The 20,011-nt window shown below is 41.8% G+C and overlaps 1 protein-coding gene across 1 annotated transcript in view; it reads left to right on the top strand.

Moving 5' to 3' along the window:
- vps37d (VPS37D subunit of ESCRT-I) overlaps window positions 1–17,918 on the top strand; it is a 43,967-nt gene extending 26,049 nt beyond the window's left edge. The window contains exons 3-4 of the mRNA XM_048556831.2: window positions 2,444–2,526; window positions 15,233–17,918. Coding sequence (XP_048412788.1) covers window positions 2,444–2,526; window positions 15,233–15,739 — 590 coding nt within the window. The 3' untranslated portion in view covers window positions 15,740–17,918. The remainder of the gene's footprint in view (window positions 1–2,443; window positions 2,527–15,232) is intronic.
- Window positions 17,919–20,011: the final 2,093 nt, after the last annotated feature.

Genomic DNA, 20,011 nt, shown 5'->3' with positions numbered 1-20,011 from the left:
AGGGCCTACGGCATGCTTGCCTTCATTGGAAAGGACAATGTGTATAAGGATAAACATGTCACACCGCAGCTTTATAGAACTTTACTTAGGCGACGCTTGGAATATTGCATACAGTTCTGGTCACCACTCCACTAGAAGGATGTGGATGCTTTGGAGAGGGTACAGGAAAGGTTTACCGGGATGTTGCCTGGTCTGGGAGATTTTAGCTATGAAGAAGGTTGGATAGGTTGGGTTTGTTTTCACTGGAGCACAGGAGGTTGAAGGGCAACCTGATAGAAGTTTATAAGATTGTCAATAGCATAGATAGAGTGGAAAATATAAGGTTGGAAAAGTCAATTACTAGGGGACACAGATACAGGATATGAGGGGGAAGTTTAAAAAAGATTGTGAGGCACATTTTTCATACAAAGGGTGGTGAGTGCCCAGAACACGTTGCCAGTGGAGGTGGTGGAAGCAGACACAATAGCAGAATTCAAGAAACCCCTGGACGAATACGTGTATAGGAAGGGAATAGGTGGATATGGATCCTGTAAGAGAAGATAATTTGAGTACAGAAGGGCAAAATGTGTCAGTGCCAGCTTAGAGGGCCGAAGGGCCTGTTCCTGTGCTGCATTGTTCTTTGATCTTGGTTCTTGTTCTATAACCCAACCAGGGAAATTCTCTTACAACAATATGTATATAATAAATTATTTCTGGTATTTTTCTCTGAGCACATTTACTGTAACTTTTGCCTAATTAACAATGGAGACTGTGAACCTAATTTTAACTCTGTAAATGGGTGGGTTTTTGAGTGAACTAAAATCTCATTCAATGTGTTTCAAAAGCAATTTATTAATTTTAAGAACATGAATGGGTGCAAGATTCAAGGTTAATTTTCTTTTCACTATTTAGAGTTATTTATAGACTGCTATTGTGATTATTTTTCTCGATCAGTGCAATTTTAATTGTATGCAATTGCCTTACTTGTGATACCGTCAACTGGCACCATCTACCACATGAATGTGAAACAGCATTCCTGACAGGGTGCTTTTTGTCCTTAACTGAGTTCACTCTGATAGATCCTGAGAGTATTTGAATGACTATGCACGTTCACCAGCACTTTAAACAGTTGAGTAATGGAGTTCTGTTCTCAAAAACACTTTGAGCAGACCAATTTAGAAGATCCGCTTTAGTTAAGTTCAATGAATAGAACAATGTAAAAGTAACAACACCCTTTGTTGCACCAAGATTCTGAGCATGCATATCTGGGAATGGAAATAAAACTATATGGTAATGTTCATTTGGCTCATATGCAATATTAACACTTACAGATCAATGATATAAGATGAAAAGGTTAAAGAAAACTGTAGAACCTTTCCAGAAGAGTGGTTAACGTTACATTTGATAAAATCTGTGAGAGAGGATGCACATGGCATGTTGATAGAATGGGATTAAAGAGCTAACATTTTCTCTTCCTAATGGGTTGAGTAGTGACTAGATGGTCCAAGACATCACTGATATTGCTGTGAAACCACCAATACCCTAAACTGAAGCAACATTTCGGCTAGTTTATTCCTCAGCACTCTCTGGAGAATTGTCTGTCTCTACTCATGCAATCCCTTTCTTATCTGTGCCTGTTAAGTAGCCCTACGAGATTAAAATTGAGAACTTAAATATGGCAGAAAAAAAGAACTTCTACCAGTTATAAACGATAGCAAGAACTGCAGATGCTGGAGTCAGAAGCAACACAGAATGCAGTTGGAGGAACACAGCAGGCCAGGCAGCATCAGATGAACAGGAAAGATGATGTTTTGGGCTGGGAGCTGCCTTCAGAATTTCTGAAGAAGGGTTCCAACATGAAGCATCAACTTTCCTGCTCCTCTGATGCCGCCTGGCCTGCTGTGCTCCTCCAGCTCCCCACTGCGTTGTCTCTACCAGTAAGAATCCACTTACCAACCAATCAGCACTCTCCTGTTATGCAGTATAAATGTTGTTCTCCATTTACTTTGGTATTTCTTGTGAACTGTCCTGAGGAGAGTGCAAGACAGAAAGTTTCAACAAATGGTGCCTTTTTTCCGTAATGTGGAAGCTCCATACTGCCAATTGGCTAATTGAGGATCAGCTACGATCCGATCAAATAGCAGAGCACGAATGGGGGCCAATGGCTTAACCCTGCTCCTGGTTTGCATATTGGTGCAACTGATTGGAAGATGAAGTGTGAGGCTTTTGGTGACTCTTCATGCCGGGTGCTGATTCTCAATTTTCAAACAGTCACTGTAAGAGGATATGAAATTGTCACGTTGCACAGAAAGCACCAAGTTGGTCACTGGGTGTGAACAGAACCCTGGTGGAATCTGTCTGAAGGACCTTCTTTTGAGGAATTACAGGAGATGCAGTATATTTTACTAGATTGCATCACGTCCCAATCCACTGATGTGACTGAGAACAGTTTATGTCTACACAGCTGCCTACCTGGAAAGATACAGTCCCAGGACCGCGCTGGAGATCCTGCAGAGGGAGGCTATCAAAAATGAAGAGGAATCTGAGGTGAGGCTTTAACAAAACTAAGAGCCCAGCAAGCCCCTTTCTGATAGACTTTAACCCTACCTCGCAACATGCAAACCTGAAAAGCAGGAGACACTAATGCATCAGAGATAGTAGGATCTGCAGATGTTGGAGAATCTGAGATAACAAGGTTTAGAGCTGAACGAACACAGCAGGGCAAGCAGCTTCAGAGGAGCAGGAAAGATAACATTTCGGGCCTAGAACCAACACCCAAAACATCAGCCTTCCTGCTCCTCTGATGCTGCTTGGCCTGCTGTGTTCATCCAGCTATATATCTTGTTATCTCTGACACTAATGCATGTTGTGCAGCAAAGTTAATCCTCAAATACTCCACTACCTGCGTATTTTGTTCTTTTTAATTATCTACTTCAAATGAGTTTATTGTTATCAACGCATAAAAGTTGCTGGAAAAGCTGAGCAGGACTGGCAGCATATATGAAGAAAAATCAGAGTTAACATTACAGGTCTGGTGACCCTTCCTCAGAACAGTTCTGAGGGTCACAAGGCTCGCAACATTAACTCTGGTATTTCTACACACATGCTGTCAGACCTACTGAGCTATTCCAGCAATTTCTGTTTCTGTTTTTGATTTACAGTATTCACAGTTCTTTCGATTTTTATTTAGAGTTTATTGTTACGGTACATAAAGGAATCAAAGGGTAACAGAGATAGGTAGGAGAGTGCAGTAAAGGCACAGTGTGATAAACCATGTTCTCATTGAAAGGCAGAGCAGATATGAGAGAATGAATAGCCTATGCCTCCTCCTTATTCACATCTTTGCATATTCATAAAGATTAGAAGCCATCAGTGTTAGAAATGCAAGTTCCTTTAAAAGTAAATCAGAACAGCTTAACTTATTTAAGAGCAAGTAATGTTTATTGGACCTTATATTTAAGGCCTGTTCCTTGAGGTGCAGTGGTAGCATTCCTATCCCTGGACCAAGAGGCCCAGGTTTAAGTCCCACCTGCTCCCGAGGTGTGTAACAACAGGTTGATCAGGGAAAAGAAGTCAAAGTTTAAAAAAAAAAGGCTGCTTTCTGGGGAGCTTGTGACATGGTAGTAGTATCCATACCTCTGAGCTAGGACATGTGTAATCACAACTATAAGTTGGTTGTTTAGAAAATATTTTTTAAAAATGCTTTACCTTCACCTGTGGCAAGTTGGCTTCTGAACAGGGCAAGGATTCAGAAGGGATAGGTGCAAACTGGTGTTTGTGCTTTACTACAGGTTCACAGTGAATCTCTGGAAAACAGTCTTTTTCTGGCTAATCTAATTTTTGGATATCAGTATGATAAACACAAGCCACATATAGAGAAATAAAAGGGGTTAAATCTGACTGGCGGAAGGGATACCGAAAAGACTAGAGACATGGAATTATCTGCTGATCCTCAGCAATAATTACAAATTTAGCTTGTCTTCTCTTTGGATTGGACTGTGAGGTTAAGAGATATGAAGAAAATAAATGAAGCACACCTGAAATCAAACCCTTTAGGTTAATTGATTAGACCCAGAATGGGTTTAATTTGACGTTTGCACCTCTCAGTCAAATGAAGGAGCACTGTCTGTTATTTTAATATTTCTGCAGCTTTGTTACATTTGAGGTTATGGGTTCAAACCCAGTTTTGAATCTGAGTATTTAATCCTTGCTGTTTTCTCAGGGTGTTCCGCAGGGCTGGACGAGATGTTGTAATGAGGTTCTGACAGTTCATTCAGTTATATAACAACCATTTGTGATGTCATTCACAGAACAGGAGGATATTTTCTGTTGGCCTGACATCAAATCTATAACAGATTAAATTGTCATTTATCCCGCTCCTGCTGATATTGTTATATATAGAATTTCAGAGGTTATGTCTTCATTATTTTCACACTCTTCCCTTGAAGAATAATAAGAAGTAGTGAAGAATTTGCAAGCTGATTAACTGCCTGACAGACAGGCTCAACACAGACATGAAGGCACTATCGTTTGTGTATAAATATTTTTTTCTACTAATAGGGTGGTTGTAGCAGAAGGCTCTATTTGCTCCAACATCTTACATAGTAGAGGTGGTTCAGTTGGGCAAACTGGATGAAGATCATTCACGTATATTCTAATGGTTGTTAACAAAGGTCTTGAAGCATGGCTCTGGTCTACATATGTCAGGATTGTGAAGAGTAGCATTTGAAACCTTCCTAATATTTAATTGGAGGAGATTTCTGCTCATCCAAATGTTGGATTGCAGTGTGATACTTCAGTAACAACGGAGTTATGGAGACAGATAGTGGTGAGTCAGACCTTGGTGTTATTAGTGACCACATGAAAACTAATCCTGGGCTCACTAATGTTTGTACCGATATTACATTGTGTGACATATTGTGATGTATATTTTGATATAACATTAAGTTTCCATGTAATTTATGGGTCATTTCTCTGTTTTAATTTATTGGAGTGTGTGATGAATAATTATCAGGTTTTGGTCTACCTATGAACTCGTTATTCACTAAATTTCTTATTTTTGGTTCAGTTTCTACATTTGAAATAATGTATTGTGGATTCCTTTGTTGTCATTTCAACTCCATGCCCTTTTGTTATTAAACAAGCTGCATGGGCTTTCTGTACCTCCTAGGCACTAGTGTGATACCTGAAGTCTGGTCATATCCATCTCCTATTCCAGATTTCCTGATCTCAGGAAGCAGCTGTAGCCAGTTGTACTTTCACAAACAGTGTCTGTTTTCTCCTTGAGGCTGCCCCACTGTGTCCTAGTGGCTCTGACCCCCTTTTTGAGATTTTGATGAAACTGGACAAAAAGAAAAATCATACTAAAGGTCTTTATCAAATCTGGAAAACCAGTCTTTTGTTGGCCCATGTGCATTAAGATTTTAATAAAACAGGTAACCACTTCTATAGTAATCTGTATAAAGCTAGGCATTGTCAACTTGATGACAAATGATATAGGAATCCCAGGAGGATTCAGGACAGCTGTTTGGTGGAGGATTTGTGAGTCTCACCTGCTCTGGGTGAGAGACCATGTTGAATATTTATGTACTGAACAGTACAAAAGGAAAGACATCCAAAATCCCTTTGGAAATAATTAAATGATCTGAGCGGATGTGGGAAAGCATAAGGGGTGAGGAGGTAACATTGATCCTGCCCTACCCAACAGTTACCATTTTTGAAAAAGATTTGCATCATGCCTCATAACACATTGTGCTCTCTTTATGCAGTCATGATGTCAGTTCACATGGCAACTAATTTTCACATTGTGATACCCAAAGAAATGTATGGTTAATTTGTTTCATGTTGATTTTTCTTGAGGGAGAATCGTTGACAAGAGAATACCCTGCTCTAAAATTGTGGTTTAGAATACTGAACAGAGCCCTGATTTAACAATCAACTGGATAAAGCAGCTTTATCAGACTTAACTCAATGTCAGGTCGTTTTAGGTTCACTGCAGGTTTTAATCACTTAGCAGAACAGTTGAGCCTTCTGTGCAGTATTTATTTTCCAAAAGAAACCATTAAGAAGTGATTAATTGGTCATCCCTCTCTTTATTGTTTGGAATCCTACCGTATATAAATTGGCTATTGCTTGCGTATATCACATTGGTAGTAAACTATTCTGGGATGTCCTGAAGATTTGAGAGGCACTGTAATCATGTAAGTTAATTCATTTTCTGATAATACAGCACTCTGTACTGTTTGAGATCGTTCTGTTAACTTCTTTATAGTTGTTAATCTCATGAAACTCGGTGATCACAATTTACAAGATAGTTACAGATAAGGATCTGAGGAAGGTCACCGGACCTGAAACATTAACTCTGTTTTCTTCTCCACAGATGCTGCCAGACCTGCTGAGCTTTTCCAGCAACTTTGTTTTTGTTATAGATAAGGATAAGACTGGTCTTTGAGTGAAAGTGCTAAATTGGAGGAAAGCTAAATGACAACAGTATTAGGCAGGAACTAGAGAAATTAGATTGAGAGTGGCTGTCTGAGGGTAAATCCACATCTGACATGTGGGAGTAAGGCTGGTTGATCAGAGGTCAGGACCAGCACATTCCTGGTAGGAAGATAAAGATGACAAGATTCAGTAACCCTAGATCATAAGAGATATTGAAAGTTTAGTCAAAAGGAGAAAGGAAGCATATGTAAGGTTTAGGAAACTGATATCAGGCAAGGTCCTTGAGGAATATAAAGGCAGCAGGAAAGGTCTTAACCAAGGAATTAGGAGGGCTAAAAGAGGCCATGAAATGTCCTTGGCAGGTGACATTAAGAAGAATCTCAAGGCATTTTATGCACATATCAGGAGCAGGTCAGCAGCCAGGGAAAAGTTAGGCCCAATCAATGGCAAAGGAGGAAATTTAGATGTGGAGTCAGAGGAAGTTGTTGAGGTCCTTAAAGAGTACTTTGTGTCGGTTTTCACCAAAGAGAAGGACATGGATGATGGTAAGATTAGGGAGAGTAATGTTGATATTCTAGGGCATATTGGAATATGATGACATTAAGGAGGAGCTGTTAGGTGTCTCAAAAACCATTAGTCGATAGGTTCCCAGGGCCTGATGGATATACTGAGGGAGGTAAGGGAGGAGATTGCTGGGGCTTTGACTGAGATCTTTCTGTCCTCTTTAGTCAAAAGCGAGGTCGTACAAGACTGAAGAATGAGCAATGTTGTTACTTTGTTTAAGAAGGGCAACAGAGATAATCCAGGAGTATAGGCCAGTGAGCCTTACGTCATAGAACGTAGAACAGTACAGCATAGTGTCAGCCTTTTGGCCCACGATGTGATAGAGAATATCAGTGAAAGAGAAATTATTGGAGAAGATACTTCGCGACAGGATTTACTTGCATTTAGCAAAAAATGAACCTATTAACATCAGTCAGCACAGCTTTGTCTTGGGAGGTCTTGTCTCACAAATTTGATTGAGATTTTTGAGAAAGTGTTGCTGAACAAAGAGACCAGGTTAATAGTTCCTTGAAATTGGAGTCGCAGGTAGATAGCATGATGAAGGAGGAGTTTGGTATGCTTGCCTTTATTGGTCAGTGCATTGAGTAGAGGAGTTGGGAGGTCATGTTGCAGCTGTACAGGACATTGGCTAGGCCACTCTTGGAATATTGCATGCATTTCTGGTCTCCCTACTTTAGGAAGGCTATTTGAAACTTGAAAGTGTTCAGAAAAGATTTACAAGGATGTTGCCAGATTTGGAGGGTTTGAGCTATGTAGGGAGAAGCAGAATAGTCTGGGCCTATTTTCCCTGGGGCATCGGAGGCTTAGGGGTGACCTTATAGAGGTTTATAAAATCATGAGGGGCATGGCTAGGGTGAATAGACAAGGTCTTTTCCCAGGATGGGGAAGTCCAAAATTAGAGGGCAAGGTTTAAGGTGAAAGGGGAAAGACTTTAAAGAAACCTAAGGGGCAACTTTTTCACACAGAGGGTGGTGCATGTGAGCTGCCAGAGGATGTGTTGGAAGCTGGTATAATTAGCAAATTTAAAAGGCATCTTGATGGGTAGGTTACAGAGGGATATTAGCCAAATGCTGGCAAATGGGACTAGATTAATTTAGGATATATGGTTTGCCTGGATGACTTAGATCGAAGGGTCCATTTCTGTGCTGTATGAGTCTATGAGTCTGACTGTATGAGTCGATGAGTCTGACTGTATGAGTCTATGACTGTAAGTGACAAAGATGTTTAATGAAGATAGGGCAGTGGATGTTATCTATTTTACTGAAGCATTTACTAAGGTTCCTCATGGCATGCTAGTCCAGAATATTAAGTCACATAGTATCCAGGGTGTGTTGGTAAGATGGGTGCAAAATTAGCTTGGTCATAGAAAACAGAAGTGGCCAGTGGTGTTCTGTAAGGATCAGTACTGGGACTTCTGTTGTTTGTATAGGTGCTCTGATAATTGGTGGAGTTGTGAATTGTGCGGAAGGTTGTCAAAGGATACAGCAGAATATAGATTAGATGCAAAGTTAGATGGAGAAGTGACAGATGGAGTTTAATATAGACAAATGTGAAGTGATGCATTTTAGGAGGCCAATTGCAAGAGGACTCTTGGGAGGATTAATACAGAGAAATCTTGATGACCAAAGGCCATAGCTCCCTGAAAGAGCAACACAAGTGGACAAGGGGGTAAAGAAGGCATGTGGCGTGCACTGCTTTATTGTTTGGAGTATTGAGTATAAAAGTCAGCAAATCATGTTGCAGCTGTATAAAAGTATAGTTAGGGCAGATTTGGAGCATTGTGTGCAGTTCTGGTTGCTACATCATCGGAAGGATGTGGAGTCTTTGGAGATGCTACAAAAAAGGTTTACCAGGATGTTTTCTTTTTAATTCATTCATGGGATATAATCATCACTGGCTGAGCCAGCATTTATTGCCTGTTCCGAGTCTCCCTTGAGAAGGTGGTGGTGAGCTGTTGCCTTGAACTGCTGCGGTCTGGTTGACAAACACCAATGTGTTTGTTGATGGCTTTCTTCGTGGAGTACCACACTTCAAGGAATCAACAGTCGCATAGAGCTCGACCCCATATACATTGCACTGCGAAGGGAAACTGGAAGTGATGTAATCCAGCTCAAAGGACTCAATGGAATTTAAAATAACAGGTGGGAAAACACAGCAGCGCTTCATCGGAAGCTGCACTGATGATGTTACCCAGCAGGGTAATGAAGCTTCTGCGTAACAACAAACTAGTTCAGCGAGCCAACCAACTGCAATATCCACAACCCAAGCTACACATCTGCTCTAAAACCTTAGAGAGATTGTTGTCTTTACAGCATGCCACCCAGCATTCTATGTCTTCCCCGTATTCTGCCTCATCATTGCTTGAGATTTGGCCTACAGTGGTCATGTTGTCAGCAAACTTGTAAGTGGAATTTGGCCACACAGTGTACAGGGAGTGTAGTAAGGGGCTGAGAACGCAGCATTACAGCGCACTGGTGTTGATGTTTATCGTGGAGGAGAGTTTGTTGCCTATTTTCACTGATTACGGCCTGTTGGTCAGGAAGTCAAGGATTCCGTTGCGGAGGGCGAAGCAGAGGCTTTGGAGTTTGGAGATTAGTTTGTTTGGAGTTATGGTGTTGAAGCTGGAACTGTAGTCAATTGAGGGAGCCTTGCTCAGGTATTCCACGGATGAGCACAGGGCCAGGGAGATAATGTCTGCCACCAACCTGCTGCGATGGTAGGTGAATTGCAAGGGATCAAGGGAGGCTGGAATTGATGTCACCCATAACTAACCTCTCAAAGCACTCCATAATTGTGGAGGTCAGAGCCACCGGCAGTATGTCAGAATATTTCCATATTCTCTGGCACCATCAATGATATAGTCCCAAGCCATGGTGTTGTGTGACTTGGCAAGGAACTTGCAGATTTTGGTGTTCCCATTTTTGCTGGCCTTGAACTTCTAGGTGGTAGAACTCATGAGTTTGGAAGGTACTATTGAAGAAGCTTTGCGTTTCTGCACTGCATCTTGTGGATGATCTACATTATGTTATGTATATCAGGGTAAAAGCAGTGAATGGTGAAAGTGGGGAAAAGGCACCAATCAAGCAGGCTGCTTTGTCTTAGATGATGTTAGGCTTTTTAAGGCTTTTTGGAAGTACACTTAGTCAGAAAATTGGAGTGTATTCTGCTACACTCCTGTCTTATGCCTTGAAGATGACAAATCGGTACTGGGGAGACAGGACATGAACTATTCACAATAGAGTGCCTAGTTTCTGATCTGCGCTTGTAGACACACTATGTATCTGGGTCCAGTTCAGTTTCTGGTCAATAGTAACCCCTAGGATATTGATAAAGGGAGATTTGACAATTCCAATGAATATCAGGTGGAAATGGCTAGATTCTCTCTTGTTAAAGATGTTCATTGCCTGGCATTTGTGTAGCCTGAATGTTGCTTGTCATTTGTCAGTTCAAGCCTGCATGCTGTTCAGACCTTGCTGCATAGGGACACAGATTGCTTCAGTGCCTGCGGAATCACTAACAGCGCTGAACATTGTGTAACCATTCAGTAAATATCCCCACTTCTTATGATGGAGAGAAGATCATTTAGGAAACAGTTAAAAATGTTTGGTTCTAGACATCACGCTGAAGAACTTCTGCAGAAATGCCCTTCTTGGTGACCCTTCCTCATTTCTGACTTTTCTTCACAGATGCTGCTAGACCTGCTGGGCTTTTGCAGCAACTTCTGTTTTTGTTCCTGATTTACAGCATCCACAGTTCTTTTGTTTTTTTCCTCCAGTACCTTAAGCCACTTTGTGAGATTGTTTGGAGTGAATTGAATTGACTGTCCAATCACAACAGGAAAAGAGAAAATAATTGACTTTGAAAGAAAATGGACTTGTATTTATTAGAGATAAAAATACCAAGAAGTCACTAGATAGAGGCATCAAGGCGTCCTAGTGTCGTCTTCTCTTTGGTTTGATGTCCATTTCTCCCTTAAATGAGCCTTATGAGTGTTGTGCATTAAAGGCCTATATTAATGTAATGTGTTGTTGTTTGCATCAGTCAGACAGTGAGAGTGGTTGCATTATTTTAAGGCCTATCGGTGCCATGTCTAGAGTCAGTCTTGTACCCACTCTGTTCAAGGTCTTTGTCTAACCCTCTGATCCTAAATAAACAGAAGCCTTATTATATAGCTTGATCTGCTGTCTAATTGTTTGTACATCTTGGAGATTCAGTAAGCAAATCATTACATGCATATCAAATGACTGAAATTTAATATGTGCTCAAAGGAGTTTCAAAAATTTCCTTGACTAATTAAGGTTAATAAGGAGATATACCAAAGATGAAACTTGAGGCCCCAATGGATGGAAGAATGGAGTAAACTGCTCATCATATGCACTTTTCAAGTACAATCTTCAATGCCTTGAAGCCTGAAACAAGTGCTTACAAAGAAACAATCTTATTTCAGTCTCACTACACAAACTGACACTTCCAATGCCTTGAAGAAGACATAGATAGGCAGGTGCTATACCATATTTTGCAACCCCAGGAAGCTGTGGTCCACATAGTGCTCACCCGAGTGGTACGGTGCACCAGATATCTCAAAGGTTCCCTGGCTGCAGAACATAGACATACAGGAAGGTGCTGTCCAAAACGCCTTTCTAAATTGTTACTAGCACAATATTTCATCCAGGAAGTGATACCACTGTCATGCCCTACCCCATCATACTGAATAATGAACTAGCTGTGTTGTGGTTTTGAAATTGGTTTAAAATGAAATTTCTGATTTGAGTTGCATCTCTAAACACATTTCCTTTGCTATAAAGAGAAGTAATTTTTCACTGCCACTCATTGTTTAAATTGGTGGGAGGGAAATCTAACCCAGATCATGACAATACAGGGCAATTTAGATTTTTTAACAAAATCTGAACAACAGCTTCAAGACATTGACACAGTCTAAATAAACCTGAAACTATACAAGGTCAAAAATCACACAACGTCAGGTTATAATCCAACAGGTTTATTTGAAAACACAAGCTGTCAGAGTCTCACTTCTTCTTCAGGTGTCAGTCAGGTGTCAGAAAGAGTAAGACTCTGAAAGCCTGTGTCTTCAAATAAACCTGTTGGCCTACAACCTGACGTCATGTGATTTTTGACCTTGTCCACCCCAGTCCGACAGCGGCACCTCCACATCACGAAACCATACAGACAGCCCCGAATCTAGTTTTGTAGTGTATAATAAAGTGAAAGATGCAGCCTTGTCAAAATTTAAACTGCAAGTAAACCCAACATTCTATGACTTGAGTATCCTGATTGAAAACAAAATCGCTTGGCAGATTTTCCTTCATTTATTGCGGGGATTTGCATGATCTTTTGGAAATATTTTGCTGCTCATTCTGTCCTTAGCTGGCACACTTTGGGCTGGTCCATTTGTGTAGACTTAAGGACTTCAGGCATTAAATGGTGTCCGTAATCTAAACTTACCAGCAGTGAGACCAATTTAGCTTCCCTTTACTTGGCAGCCTGTGAACATGCCATCCAGTTAAGCTGGGCTGTGCCAAACAATATGTTTGTAGCTCTAGAAAACCCCACAGGTAGAGATGGTTACTGCTGCAGCAAATCAAGGACCTTGAGGGTCCCTCAACAGAGATATGCCCATAACAACTGCGCCATCAAGTAAATAAACAGCATCCACATCTGGTCAGGGGATTGTTGCTGGGGGAAAATGCTCTTCCAGTAAGGCCTGCAGCCACATCTATAGTTTTCACAGCCAAGCAAAATCATACCAGGCAGCTTTTCAAAATGCACCCTTGCCCCCAGCCCCACCTCTTCAGGCTTTCAGCCACGGACAGCCACCATTCCAATTATGCAATGTAGTCACATGAGGGGATTGGGGAGTTGTCCAGGTGGAATGTGAACAGTGCCCCCCAGATGGCATTTTAATTTGCTCGATGGACACTGAGTCGTCAGGCTACACTCCGTTCCCCAACTCCCCTCCACTCCCCCACTTCCTGCCCCTCCCCAACACTGCCGTGCCTGCAAATCTGAGGAGGAAAATGAAGCAAGCTCAGTTTCAGCTGGTATGACTGCCCAACTGTGTCCAATCCTCTTTAATAATCTTTTAATGTTTGCAGTTATTACTCAGATTCCAGAAGACAACCTCCTCCATGGAACAACACAAGCACATAAGTCAGGCAAGGAAGAGAAGACATGCTGGAAAAAATAATCTGGGAATTGCTCACAAAAACAGTTTTCCAAATATTTCATAATTAGGGGTTTCTTCATCAGTAGTTCCTGTGACCATTTCTTTCACTCATCGATATATGTGTAGGTCTGAAAGATTGCAAGTTGTTCATGATGAAGTTGATGAAGTAGTTCCCTGTGTAATATCTCCCTACTATATCTCCAAATTTACAGATGACACTAAGCTGGGTGGTGGAGGATGCTAAGAGGCTGCAGGGTGATTTGGACAGACTGGCTGAATAGGCAAATAATTGGCAAATGCAGTATATTATGGATAAATGTGACGTTATCCAATTTGGTTGCAAAAACAGGAAGGCAGATTATTATCTAACTGGCGACAGTTTAGGAAAAGCTGAGATGTAATGAGACCTGGGTGTTAAGGTGGAATAGTTGCTGAAGGTTGGCATGCCAGTGCAGCAGGTGGTGAGGAAAGCTAATGGCATGCTGGCCTTCACAGCAAGAAGATTTGAGTATCAGAGTGAGGATGTCTTGCTGCAGTTATACAGGGCCTTACTGAGGCCACACCTTGAGTATTGTGTGCAGTTTTGGTCTCCTAGGCTGGGGAAGGGCATTCCTGCTCTTGAGGGAGTCCAGGAAAGGTTCACCAGACTGATTCCTGGGGTGGCAGGCCTGACGTGAGGAAAAAATGGATGGACTGGGGGCTTGTACTTGCTGGAATTTAGAAGAATGAGGGGGTGATTTCATAGAAACATATCAAATCCTGATTGGACTGGGCAGACTAGATGGGGGAAGAATGTTCCCAATGTTGGGGAAGTCCAGAACACAGGTCCAGGGTCACAGTCGAAGAATAAGTGGTAAGCCATTCCAGAGCTGACCTGAAGAAGAATTCCTTCACTCAGAGAGGTATGAACCTGTGAAATTCTCTCCCATAGGAATCTGTTGGGGCCAGCTCATTAGACACATTCAGGAGGGAGCTGAACATGGCCCTTAAGGCTGTAGGGATCAATGGGTATGGAGAGAAAGCAGGAATGGGATACTGGGATTGAATGATCAGCCACAATTATATTGAATGGTTGTGCAGGCTTGAAGGGCTGAATGGCTTATTCCTGCACCTATTTTCTATGCTTCAATGTTTCCACGTAATGTCACCTTGTTATAACCAGGATATAGCTATGTTGTCAGTATAAATGTAACTGACGAGAATTAAAAGAAAAAAACTGTAAACTGGAAATGGGATTTATAGAAAAGAATATAGTGCAAAACTGCACAGAAGGAGGTCATTTGTCCCATCAAATCTATGCCAGCTCTCCATGAAGCAAACCAGTCCATCCCATTTCCCTGCTCTATCTTATTGCCCTACAAGTATTTTTCTCAAATGCCCATACAATTTCAGTTTGAAATCATTGATTTCCTTCACTCCTGCCACTCTTGTAAACATAAAAGCACCACAGACCATACAAAAAAGTTTTACGATGACAGAACTGAAAGATTATTGTATCCGATATCCTCAATATACCTTATTTCCTTAGTTCAGTTAAAAAATAGTTTGGAATTGTGGGAAGGAGCAACCGAAGCTCCCTGATTACCTCTTTTCGACAGTTGCATTTACATTGCTCTCTAGTTCATTACATCTTGGCTACATGAAAGTGACATTATACAGGAAGGAACTTCACTGCTGTAAACGCAACATCATAAACCACAGTAATAGCAGAATGAGTACTTCCACCGTAACTCAACTCAACTGCCACATTTTACTGTGGATTTGGTCCACATAATGAGTTTATTGACATCACTAAACTTTTAATTTCATGCCTTCAGGTTAGATTTGCTGAGACACTTGTAGTGTAATATTCAGTTCCACCCATTTGTGTCAAAGAAACTACCACATTATGTGTTGACCTCTCTCACTCTTTGCCTCCTAGATATTTCAATAGGCTCAGAACTGAAGGTCACCAAATCTGCTCTGATTCCTGCAGCAGCGTATTTCTACATCCTATCTCTGCTTGAGAGATCATATTCATTGCTTTAGAATCAACATATATAATACAGTTATTTTTCTTTACAGGAGATCACTGACACATTTTTGGCTGGTAAGGTGTCATTGGAAAGTTTTCTGGAGAAGTTCCACAGGACCAGAAAAGTTTGCCACATGAGAAAGACGCAAGTAGAGAAGCTCCAGGACCTGATAAAAAAGGACAGGAAGAAGAATCAGCAACAAGTGGTGCATCAACGGCTGGAGCATCGAGTGGCTTCGCATAATGTCCCTCCTCGTTCGCAAAATGGACCCACGGCTCATGGACTGCACCAGCGCTCTGGTTTTGTGCCTGCCATTGAGGTAACATCCCGAGCTGCAAGCCCATTCTCCATGCCTTCACCTCTCCCTCAGAGCAAGAACCTGCCTCCTCTCAGCTCCCGGGAGCGTCAGCCTGTGGTTTCACGTCCCAACACTCCATTCACACCCCAGGGCTTTCGCTCAGGCCTGCGCATGCTGGGACAGCTACCCATCTGGACTCCAAGGCCATTTAAGCTTCAGAGAGCACACCCAGTGCAGAAGCAACCTCCTTACCGATAAGAGCACCAAAAGTTACACACGGCAGATCAAACTGCAGGTGGCAAAAGATGGAATGATACATGGAAAGGCAAGAAATAACTTACATGGCAAAGAGAGAGCAAATGAAATGAGTGCTAAAATGCTAAACATTTGTTTGGGGATGAAAGAGATATTCATATTGTGCCCTCTAGGCTTCTGAGTGGCCAAGCAATATGGTTCTCACAACAGAGGGTGAAGGCCTCATGCCTACTTCAGCAACATAAGCACAAATTATTACCTCCAAGCTTCTGGATGTAGGAACCATACTTTTCATTTCTGCTAATGTTGTACAATATGAACAAAACTTGGCCATGGCTGAATGAGAAAAAAATCCCTCCATTTTCACCAGATGGAATTTTCTACTGTTTTAGTTCTTTTTCTTGGGAGGATGCAGCTTACTTTCTAAATCCAGCTATTTCCAGGGAGACACCAGCTACTGGCCTTGATTATATCAGCCCAGAAATGAATAGATATTTGAGAGACTTGGCAATTTTTATTTAATTTGTTATGTAACTACTATCTGATGGACTTAATGAGTTGGAGAAATGGAACCCTAAAAGGAAATTCATCTGACCTCTAAGCGTAGCCAACGGATTGAGTTCTATAGATGCCAGAGGAACATAGATTTGTGTAAAGAAACTGGGCAATATTCCTCTGATCTAATTGTGTCAGTATTGTTTTGCTATGTCATGGTTCCTGTTGGGTTTTGCACAGACCATTATCAAACTGGTCCAGGTAATAGCTAATGCAGCTCAAACGGTCTCTTAGATCCACCCTGAAAATAAACCAATGCAGCATCTATTTGAAGATCTCCCTCTGACAGTTAGTAAACAAGAAAGGACAGGCCAGATTCTGGTAATCTTCAGAATTTCCCCATGGTACTTGTCAGTGTGTAGTTACCTGTCTTTGAACTGGCCTGTTTATTTTGATGTGGCTACATGTCATTCTCAGGAATGAAAGTCAGTCAAGTAAATGTCCATTTTAGAACTGCTGCATAATTTTTAAAAGGTCTGCATGCATAAAGGAATACATTAATTAGTGGGCTCAGATTGCATTCATGCATATGCAAATGAATCAGTTTTATCAGCACATACAAGAAAACCTAACTCAGCTGCACTCACTCATAGACATTTCTGCCCCCAACCTTTACAGTTGCTACACTGCATCTCCTTTTTCAGATCCTTATGACACAGTTCATACTGGAACCAGAGTAGTACAGCTTCTTCCACCTGAACTGTAATGACCCAAAAATACATAATATTGTGATGCTGGACAAACAATGTCATGTTTCAAAATGACACACTTTGTTACAGATTTCAGAATATCTTTAAGGAACAGAAAACAAATCATTGGCCTGCAAACTGAAATTTACAAGTAGTTATAAAAAGTATTTTCCATCTAAGGTGCATGGATGTCAATGACCCACTATTTATCATGATAACTGTTCACCAATGTCCTTTCTTACAGGCATCAGGAAATGAAGTGGATAGATCATGCACAAAAAATGGAATTAGAGGGAGCATTGATTATAATTGTGTTGTGAATGAATTTGACAGGAGGGCACAGTGGTAGCACCCTTAAGTCTGGGCCAGAAGCCCAGTGTTCAAATCTCATGCCAGGTGTTGTTGGCCAAAGTGCATTGATAATGTGGCCAAACAGGTTGATTGTTAGCCTGTAAACTCCTCCAGTATGCCTAATGGTAGGCGGTAGGAGTGGGGGAGTTTCCTCATCAGCCATCCTTCAGAAGGCGAAGAATAACCTTAAGAGTGGAAAAATTCCGAAGTCCACGACCTACCCCTCGGTAAGAAGGACAGGAGATAATAGAGAGGACAGTGAATGAATTCAACAATTTACGAACAGTTACAGTGATCTGAATTCACATATATAAATTCACCAGCTTCAACTTGCACTTCCTGCACCACTGATGCACAGTGACAGCACTGTGTACCATCCGCAAGTGTAGTGAAACTGTAGTGAAACATTAGATACACTCATCCAGGGCTCCCCCAACAACATCTTCCAAACTCATGACCTTTACTACCAACAAGAGCAGTAGATGCAGGAACACCACCTATGTGTTCTCTTCCAAGTCACAAACCATCCTGACTTGGAGCTAACACGGTGTGAAGCAGGATGAACACAGCAGGCCAAACAGGATCAAAGGAGCAAGAAAGCTGATGTTTCGGGTTGAGACCCTTATTCAGAAATGGGGGAGGGGAAGGGGATTCTGAAATAAATAGGGAGAGAGGGATACAGTATATACCGCTGTTTCCGGTCTGGCCTCCTCTACATCGGGGAAACCAAGCGGATGCTTGGGGACCACTTTGCAGAACACCTACACTCAGTTCATAACAAACAACTGCACCTCCCAGTCGTGAACCATTTCAACTCCCCCGTCCCCTACTCCTTGGACAACATGCCCATCCTTGGCCTCCTACATTGCCACGGTGACGCCACCCGAAAGATGCAGGAACAGCATCTCATATTTTGCTTGGGAACCCTGCAGCCCAGGGGTATCAACGTGGATCTCACAAGCTTCAAAATCTCCCCTCCCTCGACCACATCCCAAAACCAGACCAGCTCGTCCCCGCCTCCCTAACCATTCCTCCCACCTCAAGCCTCACCCCCATCTCCTACCCACTAATCTCATCCTGCCTCCTTGACTTGTCCGTCCTCCCTAACTCCGCACCTACATTCACCTTCACTCGTTCTAACCCTGCCTTTTTGACCTGTCTGTCTCCACTCACCCTATCTTCTCCTTCTTCCATCTTCTATTGGCCTCCCCCTCTCTCCCTATTTATTTCAGAATCCCCTTCCCCTCCCCCATTTCTGAAAAAGTGTTTCAACCCAAAATGTCAACATTCCTGCTCCTCTGATGCTGCTTGGCCTGCTGTGTTCAGCCAGATTCACACCGTGTTATCTCAGATTCTCCAGCATCAGCCATTCCTACTATCTCTGACTTGGAGCTATATCACTGTTCCTTCACTGTCACTGGGTCACAATCTTGGAACTCCCACCCTAACAGCGTTGTGGGTGTCTGTACATCACGTGGACTGCAGCAGTTCAAGTAGGCAGCTCACTACTACCCTCTCTGGGACAATTAGGAATGGCCAATATGGAATGAGTGACAACTACATACCATGAACAAATAAAAGAAAACCAGTGTATTAATGAGATAGTCCAGATGAGGTGCTAAATATTTGTTTCAAACCTGAGAATACTGGGGGGAGATGCCACAAAGGGTTTGCTCGATTTTATAAATCTGAGTAAAATGTAGGCATTGAAATCATAACTAAACTTTATTACACATGTAAAAGCAAATGTGCACACATACAGGGAGTACAGTGTCCAGTTCTGGTTGGCCTGTTATCAGAAGGATATTATTAAGCTGGAGAAAATACAGATGACTCTTTGACTGTATTTCAAGAGATGCACATAAGTTAACATTTGGTGATATTATGCATGCATTTAACAGCCCCTGGGCAGTTTTGCAACATTAAAATATATAACACAGGAAACTACCTCTGTGTTATCTCATACAGTGTTCTGAGTTAATCATATCTTGGTTAATGGTAAAGTTTCTGATACTGGCCTCTGTACACTTGGCACAAGGAAGGGAAAATTAGTCAGAAACCATGTGCAGTATATCTTGCTGAAAAGTGCTTGTGTTTAAATGTCAGTAATAATATGTCATCAGCATTTAGGCTGCTAGCCCTCACTGACTAGATAGACTCTTGAAGAATTTCATTGAGTTACTTGTGAGCTCATGGTGCCTATTGAACAAGACCTCAATGCATTGTTTTCAAAAAATTTCACTCTTGCCTATGATTACTTCATGGCCTCACTTGATCCTGTGTCTGAAAAACTGTGCCAGCATTGGCATTCCATCCTGATATTGGTCAATTGCAGCAGCCAAATCCCATGCAGTAAACTCCATCAGTCCGTCAACCTGCTTTGAAATGAATAATGGCCACAATACCATGGGAACTCCCCTCCTCTTCCTCAAGAAATATGTTGCAGCCATCTGAGAAGACAGAATCTCAGTTTTACTAATTCATCCAAAAGACAGCACCTCTGACAATGCAGCTCTCCTTCAGTACCCATGATGTGGAGGTGCTGCTGCTAGACTGGCATGGACAAGGTCGGAAATCACACAACACCAGGTTATAGTCCGACAGATTTATTTGAAATCAGAAGTTTTAGCAGTGCTGCCGCTTTGTCAGGTGAAGTCAGGTGACTTCAGACCTCCCGCAG

The sequence above is a fragment of the Stegostoma tigrinum genome, chromosome 27, assembly GCF_030684315.1.
Source record: "Stegostoma tigrinum isolate sSteTig4 chromosome 27, sSteTig4.hap1, whole genome shotgun sequence".
In the NCBI taxonomy this organism is placed as follows: Eukaryota; Metazoa; Chordata; class Chondrichthyes; order Orectolobiformes; family Stegostomatidae; genus Stegostoma; species Stegostoma tigrinum.
This window is presented reverse-complemented; position numbering and strand designations above follow the sequence as displayed.